The sequence below is a fragment of the Musca autumnalis genome, unplaced genomic scaffold (assembly GCF_047663935.1).
Source record: "Musca autumnalis isolate F117 unplaced genomic scaffold, ASM4766393v1 scaffold_3, whole genome shotgun sequence".
Classification (NCBI taxonomy): Eukaryota; Metazoa; Arthropoda; class Insecta; order Diptera; family Muscidae; genus Musca; species Musca autumnalis.
In genome coordinates, this window is record NW_027411866.1 from 238929151 (window position 1) to 238949010 (window position 19860).

The 19860-nt window shown below is 31.9% G+C and overlaps 2 protein-coding genes across 2 annotated transcripts in view; both read left to right on the top strand.

The window, feature by feature from the left end:
* The window catches only part of LOC141399177 (uncharacterized), a 153918-nt gene extending 152334 nt beyond the window's left edge, over positions 1-1584 (top strand). The window contains exons 10-11 of the mRNA XM_073977361.1: positions 573-896; positions 1328-1584. Of these exons, the coding sequence (XP_073833462.1) occupies positions 573-896; positions 1328-1436 (433 nt within the window). The 3' untranslated portion in view covers positions 1437-1584. The remainder of the gene's footprint in view (positions 1-572; positions 897-1327) is intronic.
* A 463-nt stretch (positions 1585-2047) lies between these two features.
* xmas (RRM_XMAS2 and SAC3_GANP domain-containing protein xmas) lies at positions 2048-13337 on the top strand. Its single transcript, XM_073977371.1, has 4 exons — positions 2048-2513; positions 2594-3275; positions 3531-4448; positions 9590-13337. Exons 1-4 carry the CDS (start codon positions 2455-2457, stop codon positions 13187-13189), a joined length of 5259 nt encoding a protein of 1752 aa, XP_073833472.1. The 5' UTR covers positions 2048-2454; the 3' UTR covers positions 13190-13337.
* The last annotated feature ends 6523 nt before the right edge of the window (positions 13338-19860 follow it).

Here is a 19860-nt window from a genome sequence, read left to right on the forward strand (position 1 = left end):
GAGGTCTCCTATAGAATAAAGGACTCTATTCTGTAGAAGACCTCATCTGAGGTCATCTGTTCAATATGAGACCTCAACTGAGGTCTTCTATTCTATATAAGACCTCAACTGAGGTCTTCTATTCTACATAAGACCTCAACTGAGGTCTTCTATTCTACATAAGACCTCAACTGAGGTCTGCTATTCTATGGAAGACCTCTACAGAGGTATTCTATTTTATAATAAGACTCAATTGAGGTCTTTTATTCGATAGCAAATGTAGTGCGATTTTAATTTTGGTTTACGGACAAAATTGCAAAGTAATGAAATAAATAAAAAAATAAAAAAATCGGTAAAATTGAAACGCATAATTATGAATGAAAAGTTAAAGTAAGTTTACAGCACACTTGCTGCGACTACTTTTTAACGAAAAATATTGTAAATTACGGAAATTATGATCATTTTAATATGACCGATTTTTGTCGGTAACTCAAGAGTTAGAGAACCGCACTGCAGGATTTTCCACTTTAATAACTCTATTAACTGCTCCAATTGTATTTATTAATCCTGTGTCTATGTATTTTTTATTCCAGTCCATTACCACTCTATCTGAATAAATCGCCGTATACCACATCGGAACAGAACACTCCACACCGCTTACGACCATTACCAATGAACAAATTGCAAAAATTACAACCAAAACCATCACCAAAACTTATAAGGGAACAACTTGCCGCCGCCCACTCACTTTCATTCAAAGAGAATCAAAGTCCAAGTGCTGAAGGAGATTATACCAAAGAGGAGGATAGATGCTATGAACAAATAATACGCAAAAGAAATCAATTTTTAAAATCGTGTGAGAAAAATCGTTTCTATCGAAATCCCAATTTCCCAGAGCCGTGGAAAGTTTTTGCAACGTAAGTTTTTTTTTTCAATTTCAATTTTCAATCATCCGGTAATGTGGTAGGGCAACACTTGATCCGTTCCTTTACTTTTGAAAATGGTAAAACCGGCAAAAGTAGTAAAAGTTGTAAACTGCACCCATATTAATTGTATGGTCTCTGAAGTAAATGAACGCTTTTCGAGTAAAAAGTGGTAAAACTTGAAGATTCTTGCACGTAAAGGAACAGAGCTACTATTAGTACGTTTACATTTATGAAATCCAGTAGTTTCAGCTGTCAAGTCATTGTGGATACGCCAAATACATACATCCTCAGCTGAAATCCAGTTGATTTCTTAAATGTAAAGTTCTCAATTCCATTTCGCACCCACTTTCGAAACGACGATATCCAGATAAAGACCTAAAATATGTACATACATATATTCTTTCTTTTATTTTTCGTTTCAGATTATCGGAACGTCTATTGGATGAAGTCTTAAATGATATTGAAAATGATTTCTCTGCGGGAGTTTCTAAATTTGTAGATGACTTTTTGGAATTGGAGATACGGACCTAGATGCAGTACAAACTAAGATAATTTCTAGATAATAGTAAACGTAGATTTAATAATTTCGAATATATTTTTTATTAAATTGAATTTTTATGGAGTTATTATTTTGGTAAAATTTATTCTAATAAATATTTTAGGTGAAATTCCCACATTGTACATGATATTTAAAATAAAATCCTACTAAATATAATCTTAAATATAACAATTTATCTAAAAATTAAAAAAAAATTGTTTGCAAACACATGTGCAGTGGAGCAACGGAATTTTCTTAATTTTCGTATCTATGCAATGGCGGCTGCATTGTTGACGCCGTTATTAGTTTTCTGTCTTACAACTTCCAACTCTGAGAGATGACACCAAAATGGTATGACTTATCGTTGTTATCAATTTGTCACTTGTTTTGTTTTGCTTTTTCTTGCGTATTTTATGTTTTATTTACCTTTTTCAACTCAACAAGCTTGTTTTTCAAGAAAATTAAATGAAAATTGACAACTTTTCTTATCTATGCAATGGCGGCTGCATTGTTGACGCCGTTATTAGTTTTCTCTCTTACAACTTCCAACTCTGAGAAATTTCTGTCAGTCACTTTGAAATGATGACACCAAAATTTTATGGCTTATCGTTGTCCTTGTTATCGATTTGTCACTTGTTTTGTTTGGCTTGTTCTCGCGCATTTTACGTTTTATTTACCTTTTCCAACTCAACAAGCTTGTTTTTCAAGAAATTAAGTGGAAATTGACAACATTTCTTATCTATGCAATGCCGGCTGCATTGTTGACGCCGTTTTTAGTTTTCTTTCTTACAACTTCCAACTCTGAGAAATTTCCGTCAATCACTTTAAAATGATGACACCAATATTGTATGACTTATCGTTATCGTTGTTATCGATTTGTCACTTGTTTTGTTTGGCTTGGTGGGTCTCGCGCATTTTATGTTTTATTTACCTTTTTCAACTCAACAAGCTTGTTTTTCAAGAAAATTAAGTGAAAATTGACGAATTTATATAAATTATACATAAAAGATAATGTCGGAAGATGGAGAATATGAAGCACATGATGATAATACAAATTATAAAGCCATCAGGTAAGAGCGAATTCCCGGCCCGCAATTTGCAAAATGAAATTTCACAATAAACACTCTTGTTTTTGTTATTTCTTTTCTAGTTGTGAAAAGATACCTGAACTTTTTCTCGACAAACTGGTGGCCAAGAAATATTTCAGCAAATACGGTAAAATAAGTCGTTTTATTCTGAAACCCAAACGTTTGAGTTGTACTGTGGAATATGAAAACGAAGAAGATGCAGAGCGAGCCTACATGGACGCGGGAGAGTTTAATGGTATTGAATTCCTCGTAAATTATGCTGAAAATAAACCACCACAAGTTCAAAGCACAGAAGAATGGGTAGATCCCGATGTTCAGTCAGAATTGGATGCCATGAATCCAGGACATCGTTCAGCAGCAGGTGGTATGAGATCTTTGTTCAGTGCTTCACCAGCAGCTGCAAAGCTGTCGTCATTACCCCGCCAAATGGTAACAAAACCACCCAGCACCAGCACAACCGCAACAGTTTTACCGACTATAAAGCCAATAAAAGCAACACGCACTGATTCTCCTCAGCCAGATGTACCCAAAATTGACGCCTCAGTTCGTAGTGAATTGGAAGCTATTCTAAGACGACCTGCCTTTACAGATGAAGACAAATATCGCGTATTAGATGCACGCGATAAATTAATACGCTTGACAACTGTCCGCCAGACAGATATAAAAAAGGCCGTTGCAACGAAGGGTACATGCCCTGATATGTGTCCCGAAAAAGAACGACTTATGAGAGAATTTCAGAGACAGGTAAGTTAAAATTTAGAAGTCACAAAAGATACATACATTCTTCCAAGCAGAAGAGACACCTTACGTCCCATATAAAGACTGGCAGACTAATCTGTCAATAATTTGGTACCGTTTTTACGAAAGAGCGCACAATGCGCAGACTTTTAGCACTGAGTTCACAAGCTATAGTCGAATGAAACTCGGATCGTTCCCACCTTATAATATATAGTCTTTTACGGACTATGGGACTAATTTTTTTGCTTTTCTATTTTACAGGTCTCCACATTTGAAATGGACGATGATGAAAATTCACAATCAACAATATGTCATCGGAAAGCTATTAAAGAATATTCACGCAGTAGTGCCGATCAAGAAGTTCCGCTATCGCATGAATTGCGCTCCGAATCGGTACTCCAAATGACAATGTTATATTTAATGCATCGCATAATGGATCTCTGTGATGATCCCCAAACGTCACTGGGTGATTGGTTTCATTTTGTATGGGATCGTACACGATCGATTCGTAAAGATATTACCCAACAAGAATTATGTTCCCTAGGTGGTGTACAACTGGTCGAACAATGTGCACGCTTTCATATACATTGTGCTGCCCGCCTCGTCGCCGAAGATCCTTCAGTATTTGATAAGAAAATTAATGCGGAGAATTTAACAAAATGTCTACAAACATTGAAATATATGTATCATGATTTACGAATCAAGGGGGTAGAATGTCCGCGAGAATCTGAATTCCGTTCTTATATTATTCTATTGAATCTTGGCGATTCAAACTTCTTGTGGGAATTGAAACAGTTACCTGAAGCCATACAAAAGTCGGCGGAAATCAAGCGGGCAATTGCCTTCTACAATGCTTTGCAGAATAATAATTATGTACGCTTCTTTTCAATGGTACGTTCGGAAAGGACCTCTTACTTGGAAGCTTGTATTCTCTTGGGTTACTTTAATCGTCTGCGTTTAAGGGCCATGGAAGTTATTATTAAATCACATAATTGGCGTAAAAATGATGTATTCCTACCTCTGTCATATTTAACGAATGCCTTGGGATTTGACGATGAAGCGGCTGCCGTGCATTTCCTTTCCTATCATGGTCTGCAATGTGATGAAAGTGAAGATAGGGTGTTGCTGGAGCGTATACAAACTCCAGATATGGAATTTTCCATGGATCGGGCATTAAAGGTATGTTGAATTAAATGACGATTTTTGAAAAATAAGTACTTTAAAATATACACTATTTTTGAAAAATATTCTTTAAAAAATCCATGACTTTTGAAAAAAAAAAAATTAAAATATCCGCGAATAAAAAAAAATGAAAATTCCTTGATTTTTGAAAAAAAAAATATTTCCTTAAAAAATCCACGATTTTTGAAAAAAGGTCCTTTTAAATATCCACGACTTTAAAAAAAAATATTCTTTAAAAAATCCATGATTTTTGAAAAAATATTTAAAATATCCACGATTTGAAAAAAGGAAATCAAAAAATCCTTGATTTTTAAAAAAATATCTAAAAAATTAAGATTTTTGAAAAAAAAAACTTAAAAATATCCAAGATTTTTTTAATAAATAATTTTTGGAAAAAATATTCTTTAAAAAATGCACGATTTTGGAAAAAATATTCTTTAAAAAATGCACGATTTTGGAAAAAATATTCTTTAAAAAATGCACGATTTTGGAAAAAATATTCTTTTAAAAAATGCACGATTTTTGAAAAAATATTCTTTAAAAAATCCACGATTTTTGAAAAAATATTCTTTAAAAAATCCACGATTTTTGAAAAAAATATACTTAAAAGATCCACGATTTTTGAAAAAATATTCTTTAAAAAATCCACGATTTTTGAAAAAATATTCTTTAAAAAATCCACGATTTTTGAAAAAATATTCTTTAAAAAATCCACGATTTTTGAAAAAAAAAATAATCTTTAAAAAATCCACGATTTTTGAAAAAAATATTCTTTAAAAAATCCACGATTTTTGAAAAAAAAAATCTTTAAAAAATCCACGATTTTTGAAAAAATATTCTTTAAAAAATCTACGATTTTTAAAAACTACTCTTTAAAAAATCTACGATATTTGAAAAAGTATTCTTTAAAAAATCTACGATATTTGAAAAAATATTCTTTAAAAAATCTACGATATTTGAAAAAATATTCTTTAAAAAATCTACCATATTTGAAAAAATATTCTTTAAAAAATCCACGATTTTTGAAAAAATATTCTTTAAAAAATCCACGATTTTTGAAAAAATATTCTTTAAAAAATCCACGATTTTTGAAAAAATATTCTTTAAAAAATCCACGATTTTTAAAAAAATGTTCTTTAAAAAATCCACGATTTTTGAAAAAATATTCTTAAAAAATCCACGATTTTTGAAAAAATATTCTTTAAAAAATCCAGAATTTTTAACAAAAATATTCTTTAAGAAATCCAGGATTCTTGACAAAATATTCTTTAAAAAATCCACGAATTTTGAAAAAATATTCTTTAGAAAATCCACGATTTTTAAAAAAATATTCTTAAAAAATCCACGATTTTTGAAAAAATATTCTTTAAAAAATCAACAATTTTTGAAAAAATATTCTTTAAAAAATCCACGATTTTTGAAAAAATATTCTTTAAAAAATCCACGATTTTTGAAAAAATATTCTTTAAAAAATCCACGATTTTTGAAAAAATATTCTTTAAAAAATCCACGATTTTTGAAAAAATATTCTTTAAAAAATCCACGATTTTTGAAAAAATATTCTTTAAAAAATCCACGATTTTTGAAAAAATATTCTTTAAAAAATCCACGATTTTTGAAAAAATATTCTTTAAAAAATCCACGATTTTTTGAAAAAATATTCTTTAAAAAATCCAATATTTTTGAAAAAATATTCTTTAAAAAATCCAATATTTTTGAAAAAATATTCTTTAAAAAATCCACGATTTTTGAAAAAGTATTCTTTAAAAAATCCACGATTTTTGAAAAAAATAATCTTTAAAAAATCCACGATTTTTGAAAAAATATTCTTTAAAAAATCCACGATTTTTGAAAAAATAATCTTTAAAAAATCCACGATTTTTGAAAAATATTCTTTAAAAAATCCACGATTTTTCAACAAATTTCCTTTAAAAATCCAAGATTTTTGAAAAAAAGTATTCTTAAAAAACTCCACGATGTTTGAAAAAATATTCTTTAAAAAATCCACGATTTTTGAAAAAAATATTCTTTAAAAAATCCACGATTTTTGAAAAAATATTTTTTAAAATATCCACTATTTTGGAAAAAATATTCTTTAAAAAATTTACGATTTTTAAAAAAACATTCTTTAAAAAATCCACGTTTTTATACCCTCCACCATATGGGTACAGAAGTTTTTATTACTTGCAGGATGGTTGGTATTGAAAATGGGATATATCAGTCCACACCTTCATATAGCCCCTATAGAACGGTACCTCCCGATTTTCGGTATTTTTAAGGTTTTAGCTTCATTATCCTACCAAAATGGCTGAAATTTGGTACATAGTCTTCTTTAGGGGTATAAAACTTTCCCCCAGAATTTTGTCGGTATCGGTCCACACCTTCATATAGCCCCCATAGAACGGTACCTCCCGATTTTCGGTATCTTTAAGGTTTTAGCTTCATTATCCTACCAACCAAAATGGCTGAAATTTGGTATGTAGTCTTCTTTAGGGGTAAAAAACTTTCCCCCAGAATTTTGTTGGTATCGGTCCACACCTTCATATAGCCCCTATAGAACGGTTCCTCCCGATTTTCGGTATTTTGAAGTTTTTAGCTTCATTATCACACCGAAATGGCTGAAATTTGGTATTCAGACTTTGTTGGGGGTACTCAAACTCCCCTTTAAATTTGTCGGTATAGGTCCACGCCTTCATATAGCCCCTATGGAAAGCTACCTCCCGATGTTTCATATTTTGAAGGCTGTGTCTTCAATATTCCACCAAAATGGCTGAAATTTGGTATTTAGTGTTCAATGTGATATAAAACTGTTCGTCAGAAATATGTCTGTACAGGTCCACGCATTCATATTGCTCCATTTCTGACTAACATTCGTCGGTATAGGTCCACGTTTCGATATAGCCCCCATAGAACGGAACCTCCCGATTTTCGTAATACTGAAGATTGTGACGTCAATATCCAACCGAAATGGCTGAAATTCGTTATTTCGTCTTCCAAGAGTTATAAAATATTCCAGAAGAGTATTATAAGCGTACTTCTTGATTTTCGGTATTTTTTAAGTTTTAAGGGGAGTACACACCAACAGTCAAAACTGACAGTCAACGTACTTTTAGGACAATTTTCCGGCAAATAACAACATTTATTTAGCTAAAAACGTTTCAAATACAATATTTACGGTATTATTTAGAAATTACAAAAGAAATTTTTCAGTTAGGCTTTGATATTCACGAAATAGACCTCGATGACTGTCAGTTTTGCTTATCAATGTGTACTATACTTTAGTCACATTCTCTTACCGAAATAAAGGAAATTTGGTATTAAGTCTTTTTTGAGCCTAAAAACTTTCCGTCAGAAATTTGTCGGTATAGATCGACGTTTTGAAATAGCCCATATAGAATGATGCATCACATTGTTTTACCGAAATTGCTGAAATTTAGTATTAAGTCTTCTTCATACACGAAAGGAAACTAATTATTCCATTTTACTTCAATACAACTTGTGGTGGAGGGTATAATAAGTTCGGCCCGGCCGAACTTAACACCGTTTTTACTTGTTTGAAAAAATATTCTTTAGCAAATCCACGATTTTTGAAAAAAAAATATTCTTTAAAAAATCCACGGTTTTTGAAAAAATATTCTTTAAAAAATCCACGGTTTTTAAAAATATATTCTTTAAAAAATCCACGGTTTTTGAAAAAATATTCTTTAAACAATCCACTATTTTTGAAAAAATATTCTTTAAACAATCCACTATTTTTGAAAAAATATTCTTTAAAAAATCCACGATTTTTTAAAAAATATTCTTTAAAAAATCAACGATTTTTGAAAAAATATTCTTTAAAAAATCAACGATTTTTGAAAAAATATTCTTTAAAAAATCAACGATTTTTGAAAAAATATTCTTTAAAAAATCAACGATTTTTGAAAAAATATTCTTTAAAAAATCAACGATTTTTGAAAAAATATTCTTTAAAAAATCAACGATTTTTGAAAAAATATTCTTTAAAAAATCAACGATTTTTGAAAAAATATTCTTTAAAAAATCAACGATTTTTGAAAAAATATTCTTTAAAATATCCACGATTTTTGAAAAAATATTCTTTAAAAATCCACGATTTTTGAAAAAATATTCTTTAAAAAATCCACGATTTTTGAAAAAATATTCTTTAAAAAATCCACGATTTTTGAAAAAATATTCTATGAAAAAATATTCTTTAAAAAATCAACGATTTTTGAAAAAATGTTCTTTAAAAAATCCACGATTTTTGAAAAAATATTCTTTAAAAAATCCACGATTTTTGAAAAAATATTCTTTAAAAAATCCACGATTTTTGAAAAAATATTCTTTAAAAAATCCACGATTTTTGAAAAAATATTCTTTAAAAAATCCACGGTTTTTGAAAAAATATTCTTTAAAAAATCCACGATTTTTGAAAAAATATTCTTTTAAAAATCCACGATTTTTGAAAAAATATTCTTTTAAAAATCCACGATTTTTGAAAAAATATTCTTTTAAAAATCCACGATTTTTCAAATAAAATATTCTTTAAGAAATCCACGATTTTTCAAATAAAATATTCTTTAAGAAATCCACGATTTTTGAAAAAATATTCTTTAAAAAATCAACGATTTTTTAAAAATTTTTCTTTAAAAATCCACGATTTTTGAAAAAATATTCGTTAAAAATTCCACGATTTTTGTAAAAATATTCGTTAAAAATTCCACGATTTTTGTAAAAATATTCTTTAAAAAATCCACGATTTTTGAAAAATGTTCTTTAAAAAATCCACGATTTTTGAAAAAATATTCTTTAAAAAATCCACGATTTTTGAAAAAATATTCTTTAAAAAATCCACAGTTTTTGAAAAAAAAATTTGAAATATCCACGATTTTAAAAAAAATATTCTTTGAAAAATTCGCAATTTTTGATAAAAATGTCTAAAAAATTCACAATTTTTGAAAGAAACTATTCTTTAAAATTTCACGATTCAAAAAAAATCTCTAAAAATTCACGATTTTTGAAAAAAATTATCTACAAAAAATTCAAAATTTTTGAAAAAATACTCTTTAAAATATCCACGATTATCACGAATATTAGAAATGCGTATTTAACGTTTTTCTTTTTTCTCTCTTTCTTAGCTCGTTGAATCCAAACGTCTTGTGTCGGTGGGTGAATGTATTTGTGGTGAACCTTTACCTTCAGCAAAAACCTTTGAAGAACATCAAACCCATTCTAGTTTTGATGCTAATGGCCTGCTGCGCGCTGATGCCTGGTCAGCATTGGATCAATTGCGAGGTGAAGAGGCCCAAAGGAGAATGGAGGAAAGAAAACAACAACAAAGTAAACAACCTATATCCATAACAACAACTACAACATCATCATCATCATCCGGGTTTCTCAAGCCACCAGATAATATTTTTAAAATGCCTCAAGCCTCTCCACCCATTTCACCCAAACAATTGCAAAGAAAATCCGTCATTGGCCAAACGGCTCCTCAAGAACAACCAGCAAAATCTATATTTGGCTCTATTGCTGCCAACAAAGAAGATACCAGAAGTTCTTCCCCAGCAGGAGGTTTTAAATTTTCTGTCTTAGCCAACAAAGAAGAGACCAGAAGTTCATCGCCAGGAGGTTTCAAATTTGGTGGTAATATTTTCGGAGGAAATGCCAGCACAACAGTACAACAATCTGACACGATGGCTGCGGCAGCAACATTTAAACCTGTGCAAGAATCTTCGGCGGGAGCATCAATTTTCAAATTACCCACAGCTAGCATAAATCCTACTGCTCAGCAGGGCTCTAGCAATTTGTTCCAAACGTCGATTTTTAAGCCCACAGCTGAGAAACCTGCCACAGCCACTGCAGCATCTGCAAATATTTTTGGTGGTTTCAGTAAGGTGGGCACAGAAAGTAAACCCGCCATTGCAACTGGTACCAGTATTTTTGGTAGTGCTGCCAAGGAAACGGCCAATATTTTCCAACAACAATCGAGTGGTGGAACAAATTCTGCTTTTAAAAGCGACAATGTTTTCCAGCATTTTCAAACCAAACCACAAATGTCAATATTTGGGGACACTTCTAGCTCCTCCTCTTCAGCAACCTCATTTTTGCCAAGTCAACCAAGCAAACCTGGTGGTTTCCCTTCCCTAACCTCAGCCCAAGAGATGGAACAACGTAAATTACAACTAGAAAAGGAGCATGAAATGAAACAAAAACAATTGGAAGAGGAAAGGAGAAAACTAAAAGAATTGGAAGAAAAACGCCTCAGGGAAAAACGAGAAAAGGAGGAACAAAAACAAAAGGAGTTGGAACGCCAACGCAGGGAACAGTTAAGGCAAGCATGTATACAAAAAGCTGCTGAGGAGTCCCAGGCAATTATTGGCAATGTTCTGCAAGAAGAGTTGGAACAACTAGCACGTGAGGAACTGCGTAAATATCAAATGGTACAACAAGCATCACAGCTACAATTGGAGACGCTGTTGGGAGATGTGGTGCAAGACTTGGTGGAGGATATTGCCCACGAAGAATACGCTGTAATGTGTTATGACCAACTGCTGTTGAATCGTTACTTTAACCGTTGGCTAATACATTTGCGTAAGAAACGGGAACAACGTAAACTTATGGAAAGTACTCCTATTTGGGTCACCACCAACACAAGATCACAATTTGCACAGGCCTTGGAACATCCCTGTCAAGAATCTAATTTGGAGATGATAAAACGTTATCGCATGGGTCAGCCTTGTGACTTTAAACAACTTATGCGTCTTGGGGAGAATTCACCACTGGCTGAAGGGGTGCATCAAACGAAACCGTTGTGTTTATTTACCCTCGTTGGACGTCATTTATTGGCAAAACAAAATCTAACGCCCGCCGGTCTTTTGCAGCAACGGCAATATTTTAAGTTTGTGATTAGCATCCCATCGGACAAGGAAGAGCTGCCGGGCTTTGAAACCTTTTGCAACAAATGGCTTTTCAAGCACATACGAAAGGCCCAACTGGAAACGGGTCCTTTCGTACATGGCCTGGAAAACAACATGGCATTGTGTGTGCGCAAATTAAGTGGCATTTATCCTCACAATGAACAGGGTGATGAAATGCGCAACGAAGGTGATCACAGTGATGGTGTGGTCTTTATTCTAAGTGGTGAAGAGTTTAATGCTCGGGCCCGACGGCGCCTCTATAACTTACTAAAGAATTCGAAAAACTACAAAAAGATTCCCGTTGCCATAATAGCCTATAATTGTTTGATGCGCAAAGAAGTGGTGGCGCAAATGCTGGATCTCGACACCTTGGAGGAAGAGGATATGGTGTGTAAATACAAAATCCTGGGACATGGTGTGAGTAGGAAAGATTTTAGTTTTCGTAAAGCCATAAAGGATGCCATAGATTTCATTACCACCGAAAGTTACAAAGAAAATTGTCAGGAATTGCAATCCTTGGCCATGGAAAATGTTTTGAGTTTCTTAGATTCCTCACTGGGAGAGGAAGTGTTTTACAGATGGCAGGAGTCGGCTCGCAATAATCCAGTATTTCAAAAAATCTGCCAGAAACCGGAATATGTTGAGGGCATCTATCACAAGGCCTTGGAGCAGTTGATAAACATAACCCAAGAAGATTTTTCTGAAATGCCAGAATTTCCAGAGGAGCTGAAGGAGTTTGTGCCACAAAACAATAACATAAATATACCACTGGGTTTGGAATTTTTCCCGGCTGAGTGGAAAAATGATAAGGGAAAGAAGGTGCTTTTGAAGTTCTTAAGGAAGCTTCACCTGCCCTCAATAAGGGATACACCTCCACCATCACCAAACTCAAATCTAGAAGATTTGGAGTTGTGGATTTTAAATTATGCGTCCAGATGCTTGCCGCACGATGACATAGAGGCCACCAAAGTGGCTCATGAGTGCATTTCAAATGCAATACAACAACTAAGGAAATTGGCGGCTCTGCAATATCATCTGCCACCTGACGAGAGATTACAACATCTCAACTATTTGACCATATTAAAACCCATAATATTTTCCCACATAAACCACAACCTAAAAGAATTTTGTGCGGAATTAAAAAACGCCCCCGTAATTTACAACAAACGTGATCTTTACAATTATCAAACACAACCCTGGTGGCTAAACTGTCAACCATTGGATATGGTGAACTATGACCACAACAGTGAGGAAAACTCACGTCACCAAGAACAATCCCTGCAAGAAGAGGATCTCAAAGAAAACGCCCCAACACCCAAACAACTTGAGGAAATTATTGCCCAAGCTGAAAACACCGCACGTAAAGTGGAAACGAATTTATTTGCCATAAAGCAAAAGAAAACCACAGCGCTGAAAAAATCTCCTGCAAGCCACAAAACAAAGCAAGAAAATCTGCAACTAAAACGCACCCTTGACGAATCGCTTTACAAATTTGAATTGTCAAAGAAAATTGGTCAATATGACACCAGTTATATTGATAATTTAACTCAAGACATTGATAACTCCATACATGAGGTCTTGCATCATGAGGATGCAGAGAACTCCGAAAACCATTACCACTCATCACCCGAGGGACCCAGGAAACGTAAACGTTTATCACCATTAAAGCATCAAAATAGTAACACCACCGCCAACAACAACCCCAACAAAATTGATGATGTCATCGCCCGAGCCATGTCGTTAATACAAAAAGTTGATGCCATGGAAGATCGACGCCATAAATTAAATGTTTCGCAAAAATTTCGTGGCGGAATTTAAATTTTGAGTTGATATTTTTTCGAATGTCTTATGGAATGCATAGTGTTTTTGTTTTATAATTTTTTTGTTGTATCATAAGATTTCTTTTTGGACAAAAATAAATGTAATTATATTTTCCCCGAAAATAATTATTGTTAAGAAAAAAGTAGCGGTTTTGTGTTTTATTTCGTCTTTGCCGACAGCTAAATCGCCACAGTGTATGACTGCAAAAAAACAATAATGGTGTTGGAACTAAATATACTATGAACAGATTCCTAATTTTAAATGTAAATAGCATTTTGGTAGTTTCCAGCGTCCGTTGTGATCCTGGATCTTTTTTGGGAGTCATTCTTGTCTATAGTTCGCCATCATCTTAGTTGTTCGCCGTAGGCTTTTGTGACATTTTGCTTGGGAAGCATTGATTTGTCCACAAAAAAATTATATTGTAATCAGAATCACGGGGACTACCCGAAACTGATCTATGTCTGCAATAAATATTACAATGAGCAAAGTTTGGACCATGGAGCCAACGTGGTGCAGGTCTGCGGTTCAATTCTATATATTGGTGAAAATGAAGATTTTAGAAAGCCTAGTGGTTTGAGCTGTAGGCTCTAGTTAACAATAAAGTCATTTATCTTATAATTCCACACCCAAAATTTTGAAAAAAAAAAAAACTAAACAAGGCAGCGGATTGACTCTGAGGAATCTTCGAGCAGGGACCGTGACCTTAGCAATTATGTCTTTGTTTGTGTATTTTTTTTTTCACCATGGCAGTACATCCCTGAACGTTTGCTCCGAGCTCTGTATCGGGAAAGAAAAGAAATCCGTGCCATGGCCACGTATTTGTTCCGGTTGCCAGATTAGGAGGCTAAATGAGATTTTTTAAAAATCGGACTTTGTAAAAATATTTTTTAAAACTCGTAGACTTTGTAAAGAATATTTTTTTTAAATAAGCCTGGATTTTTTAAAGAATATTTAATTCAAACGTCGTTAATTTTAAAGAATATTTTGTTTTTAAAATCCTTAATTTTTTAAATATATATTTTTTTAAATCTTAGATTTTTAAAGAATATTTCTGCACAAATCGTGGATTTTTTGAAGAATATATTCTAATATCGCGGATTTTTTAAAGAATATTTTGTTTCAAAAATCGTGGATTTTTTGAAGAATGTTTTTTTTTAAATCGTGGATATGAATGTTTTTTTAATCGAATATTTATTATTTTTAAAGAATATTTTTTTCCAAAATCGTGAAGATTTTTCAAAATCGGACTTTGTGAGAATATTTTTCAAAACTCGTAGACTTTGTAAGGAATACTTTTTAAAGAATCTTGTTTTTTTTTAATATATATTTTTTTATATAAACCTGGATTTTTTAAAGAATATTTTTTTCAAACATTGTGTATTTTAAGAAATATTTTGTTTTAAAAATCCTTAATGTTTTAAATCGTAGATTTTTAAACAATATTTCTTCAAAAATCGTGGATTTTCTTGAAGAATATTTTTTAAAAACCCGTGGATTTTTTGAAGAATAAAAAAGTTGTTCTAATGTTGCGTATTTTTTAATTAATATTGTTTCAAAAATCGTGGATTTTCTGAAGAATGCTTTTTCAAAAATCGTGGAATATTTTTTTCCAAATTCGTGAATTTTGTAGATTTTTTTTTCAAAATTCGTGAATTTTTTTGTAAAATGTGCATTTTTAGTTTTTTTTTTCAAAAATCTTGGATTTTTTGAAGAATATTTTTTCGAAAATCGTAGATTTTTTAAAGAAAGTTTTTCCAAAAATCGTGTTTTTTTAAAGAATATTTTTTTTTTTCAAAAATCTCGGATTTTTTTAAAGAATATTTTCTTAAAAATCGTGGATTTTTTAAAGAATATTTTTTCAAAAATCGTGGATTTTTTTAAAGAATATTTTTTCAAAAATCGTGGATTTTTTAAAGAATATTTTTTCAAAAATCGTGGATTTTTTAAAGAATATTTTTTTCAAAAATCGTGGATTTTTTTAAAGAATAATTTTTCAAAAATCGTGGATTTTTTTAAAGAATATTTTTCAAAAATCGTGGATTTTTTTAAAGAATATTTTTTCAAAAATCGTGGATTTTTTAAAGAATATTTTTTCAAAAATCGTGGATTTTTTAAAGAATATTTTTTCAAAAATCGTGGATTTTTTAAAGAATATTTTTTCAAAAATCGTGGATCTTTTAAAGAATATTTTTTCAAAAATCGTGGATTTTTTAAAGAATATTTTTTCAAAAATCGTGGATGTTTTAAAGAATATTTTCTTTCAAAAATCGTTGATTTTTTAATGAATATTTTTTCAAAAATCGTGGATTTTTTAAGGAATATTTTTTCTTTTCAAAAATCGTGGATGTTTTAAAGAATATTTTCTTTCAAAAATCGTTGATTTTTTAATGAATATTTTTTCAAAAATCGTGGATTTTTTAAGGAATATTTTTTCTTTTCAAAAATCGTGGATTTTTTAAAGAATATTTTTTTTTAAAAAATCGTGGATTTTTTAAAGAATATTTTTTTTCAAAAATCGTGGATTTTTAAAGAATGTTTTTTTTTAAAAATGGTGGATTTTTAAAGAATGTTTTTTTTTTAAAAATTGTGGATTTTTTAAAGAACGTTTTTTCAAAAATCGTGGATTTTTTAAGAATATTTTTCCAAAAATCGTGGATTTTTTAAAGAATATTTTTTTTCAAAAGTCAAGGATTTTTTAAAGAATATTTTTTTTCAAAAGTCAAGGATTTTTTAAATAATACTTTTTCAAAAATGAAGTCTTTTTTAAGAATATTTTTTCAAAAATCAAGGATTTTTTAAAGAATATTTTTTTCAAAAATCGTTGATTTTTTAAAGAATATTTTTTTCAAAAATCGTTGATTTTTTAAAGAATATTTTTTTTCAAAAATCGTTGATTTTTTAAAGAATATTTTTTTCAAAAATCGTTGATTTTTTAAAGAATATTTTTTTCAAAAATCGTGGATTTTTTAAAGAATATTTTTTCAAAAATCGTGGATTTTTTAAAGAATATTTTTTCAAAAATCGTGGATTTTTTAAAGAATATTTTTTTCAAAAATCGTGGATTTTTTAAAGAATGTTTTTTCAAAAATCGTGGATTTTTTAAAGAATATTTTTTTCAAAAATCGTTGATTTTTTAAAGAATATTTTTTTCAAAAATCGTGGATTTTTTAAAGAATATTTTTTCAAAAATCGTGGATTTTTTAAAGAATATTTTTTTCAAAAATCATGGATTTTTTAAAGAATATTTTTTTTCAAAAATCATGGATTTTTTAAAGAATATTTTTTTCAAAAGTCGTGGATTTTTTAAAGTATTTTTTTTTCAAAAATCGTGGATTGTTTAAAGAATATTTTTTTCAAAAATCGTTGATTTTTTAAAGAATATTTTTTTCAAAAATCGTTGATTTTTTAAAGAATATTTTTTTCAAAAATCGTGGATTTTTTAAAGAATATTTTTTCAAAAATCGTGGATTTTTTAAAGAATATTTTTTTCAAAAATCGTGGATTTTTTAAAGAATATTTTTTTCAAAAATCGTGGATTTTTTAAAGAATGTTTTTTCAAAAATCGTGGATTTTTTAAAGAATGTTTTTTCAAAAATCGTGGATTTTTTAAAGAATGTTTTTTCAAAAATCGTGGATTTTTTAAAGAATATTTTTTTTCAAAAATCTCGTGATGAAAATAGATGGCAACCCTCATTAAGCAACATGAATGCTGTTGTAACTTCTTTCTTCTTCTTGTGAAAATCATTCTCTCATTCTCTCGTTAATCTTCGTTGTGTAAAGAAGCATAGAATAAATCTTTTCATATTATTAAAGAATAAAAACCAAGTTTTATCAGGTTATTGGCCCAGTTCACCCAACACTGGCAATTTGATTGAAAATTAAAAGAAATAAGGAAAGGAGAGAAAAATGAGTGTACCAGTTCTTCAAATAGAAAAGTTGGACGAGAACAATTATGACCTGTGGTCAATCCAGATGCGGAGTGTACTTGTCCATGGTGGCTACTGGAAGATAGTGAATGGAACAATCAAGAAGGAAGGCGATGAAGCGGCAAAAGCCAAATGGGATGCCGAAGACGAAAAGGCCCTAGCATCAATTTTCTTGGGAGTTAAACCAACACAGTTGGCTTATATAAGAAATTGTAAAACTTCACATGAAGCTTGGAAAAAGCTGGAGGAGGTCTATATGCCGAAGGGACCCATACAAAAAGTTTCCTTATACAAAAGATTGTTAAATTTGAAGATGGCGCCAAATGGTAATGTAGTGCAACATTTAAATGAGTTCTCGGAAGTATACGAGAAATTGCATGAAACCGGAATTGAGATTAAGGAGGAGCTTCTGACCATCATGCTTATGTCTAGCCTTCCTGAGGAATTCGACAATTTTGTGATCGCGATGGAAACGCGCGATGATCTTCCTACTTTGTCATCCCTTAGACAGAAGTTGCTAGAGGAGGGAAAGAGAAGACAAGAAAAAGAGGAAGAAACAACAAATCAAAAGGCATTCGTCGCACAACTTGCAAACTCAAAAACAGACAAGAAGAAGCAAAACGGCAAGAAAGGTTTCAAAGGAAAATGTTTCAACTGTGGATTAACGGGACATTATGCGAATAAATGCGAGAAGAAAAAGAACAAAACGCAGGCGATGACGATGTTGGCGGTGGCAGAGACAGCAGCATTAGAAAGCGAAAAATGGTATATAGACAGCGGCGCGACGTCTCATATGTGTAAAAGCAGAGGACTGTTTATGAACTTCAACGCACACAATGAAAGAATTGCGCTTGCTGGGGATAAATATATCAATGCCATTGGTAAAGGTGATGTGAACATATACACAAACGATAATGAAATTAGACTTGAAAATGTTTTATACTCTCCTGAGTTGCAAGCTAATTTCATATCTGTTAACAAGGCTGTCGACAGAGGTTTGACCGTGAATTTTGATGAGAAGAGAGCATTAGTGAAGAAACCAGATGGTGATGTCCTCTTGCAAGCAGAGCGAAAAAACAACATGTTTGTATTCAACAGCAACAAGTGTGAGAAATTGTTCGTTATGGATAATAACAATTTGGTGTGGCACAAAAGATACGGACATCTAAATTTCAAGAGTCTAAATGATTTGACCAAGAAATGTATGGTAAATGGAATGAAGATAAATGAAAATGTTATGGAAAATTGTGACACATGTATGGTCTGCAAAGTTCATGTATTACCATTCCCTAACCAGTCTCAAACGATTTCGAAGGAATTGTTGGAACTTGTCCATTCAGACGTGTGCGGTCCTTTTAGAACTACTTCGGTAGGAGGATCCAAATACTTTGTAACGTTTATCGATGACAAGTCCAGAAGAATATTTGTTTACTTTATGCGGTCGAAATCAGAGGTATTTGAAAAATTCAAGGTGTTTAAAGCCCAAGTTGAGAAGCAGACTGGATGCAAGATTAAAACCCTACGTTCGGACAATGGGCGTGAGTATGTTAATGCGAATTTTGATTCATATCTAGAAAAAGAAGGTATTACACGGCAGTTGACGGTTCCATACACACCCCAACAAAACGGGGTAGCAGAGAGGGCCAACCGCACCCTCGTTGAAATGGCCAGATCCATGATGGTGTATGCGAATGTGAAACCAGCTTTGTGGGCAGAAGCACTGAACACGGCGGTTTATATTAGAAATAGGTGTCCCACTAAGCAGCTGGAAAACAAAACCCCTTATGAAGAATGGTGTGGAAGAAAGCCTAGCGTTCAACATTTCAGGATCTTTGGAGCATATGCTGTTGCCTTGGATAAATCTGGGAATAAATCCAAATTTGATGCTAAAGGCAGACGATACATAATGGTCGGCTATTCTTCAACATCTAAGGCGTACCGTCTGTATGATGTGGATAAAAACAAGGTCATCGAATGCCGGGATGTACTTTTTGATGAAAATCGTTTTGGCAAAAGCAGTGAGTCATCTGTTCCTGAAGAATTGTCTAAGAATGATACACTTTTTGATTATCTTCTGCCAGACCAATATAAATCTGATGGCAAAGAAAGTGTCACAGGCGATAATTTACAACAAAGCCAAACTACATATGACGGCGAAAATGATGAAAATTCTGAGGATGATATGAGTGACTTCGAAGGCTTCAACGATGGGTTCGAAACAGCAGACAATGATAGCGAGTCCAGAGATGATGATATAGTTGCTGCACAAGAGATTCCAAAGAAAGGCACTGCAGCAGGTAGGCCTAAAATTATTCGTAATGGCAAGCCTGGTCGTCCACGAAAACAACGTAATGAGGTAATATGCCATGCTGTCGACGAAAATATCCCAAATACGATGGAGCAGGCAATGTCTGATGGTAATAAAGACAAATGGCTCAAGGCGATGGAAGACGAATATCAAGCTCTTTGCAAGAATAAAACTTGGTCGTTGGTGGATCTTCCAAGAGGACAAAAAGCTATTCCATGTAAGTGGGTCTATGCCATAAAAAGAAATGTACATGGTGAAATTGAGAGATATAAAGCCCGCCTAGTAGCCAAAGGCTGCCACCAACGATTTGCAATTGATTTCCATAAGATTTTTTCACCTGTCGCCCGCTACTCAACAATTCGTACTTTATTGGCTCTGGCTGTGAAGGAAGAAATGTTTTTACATCAAATCGATGTCAGTACTGCATATTTGAA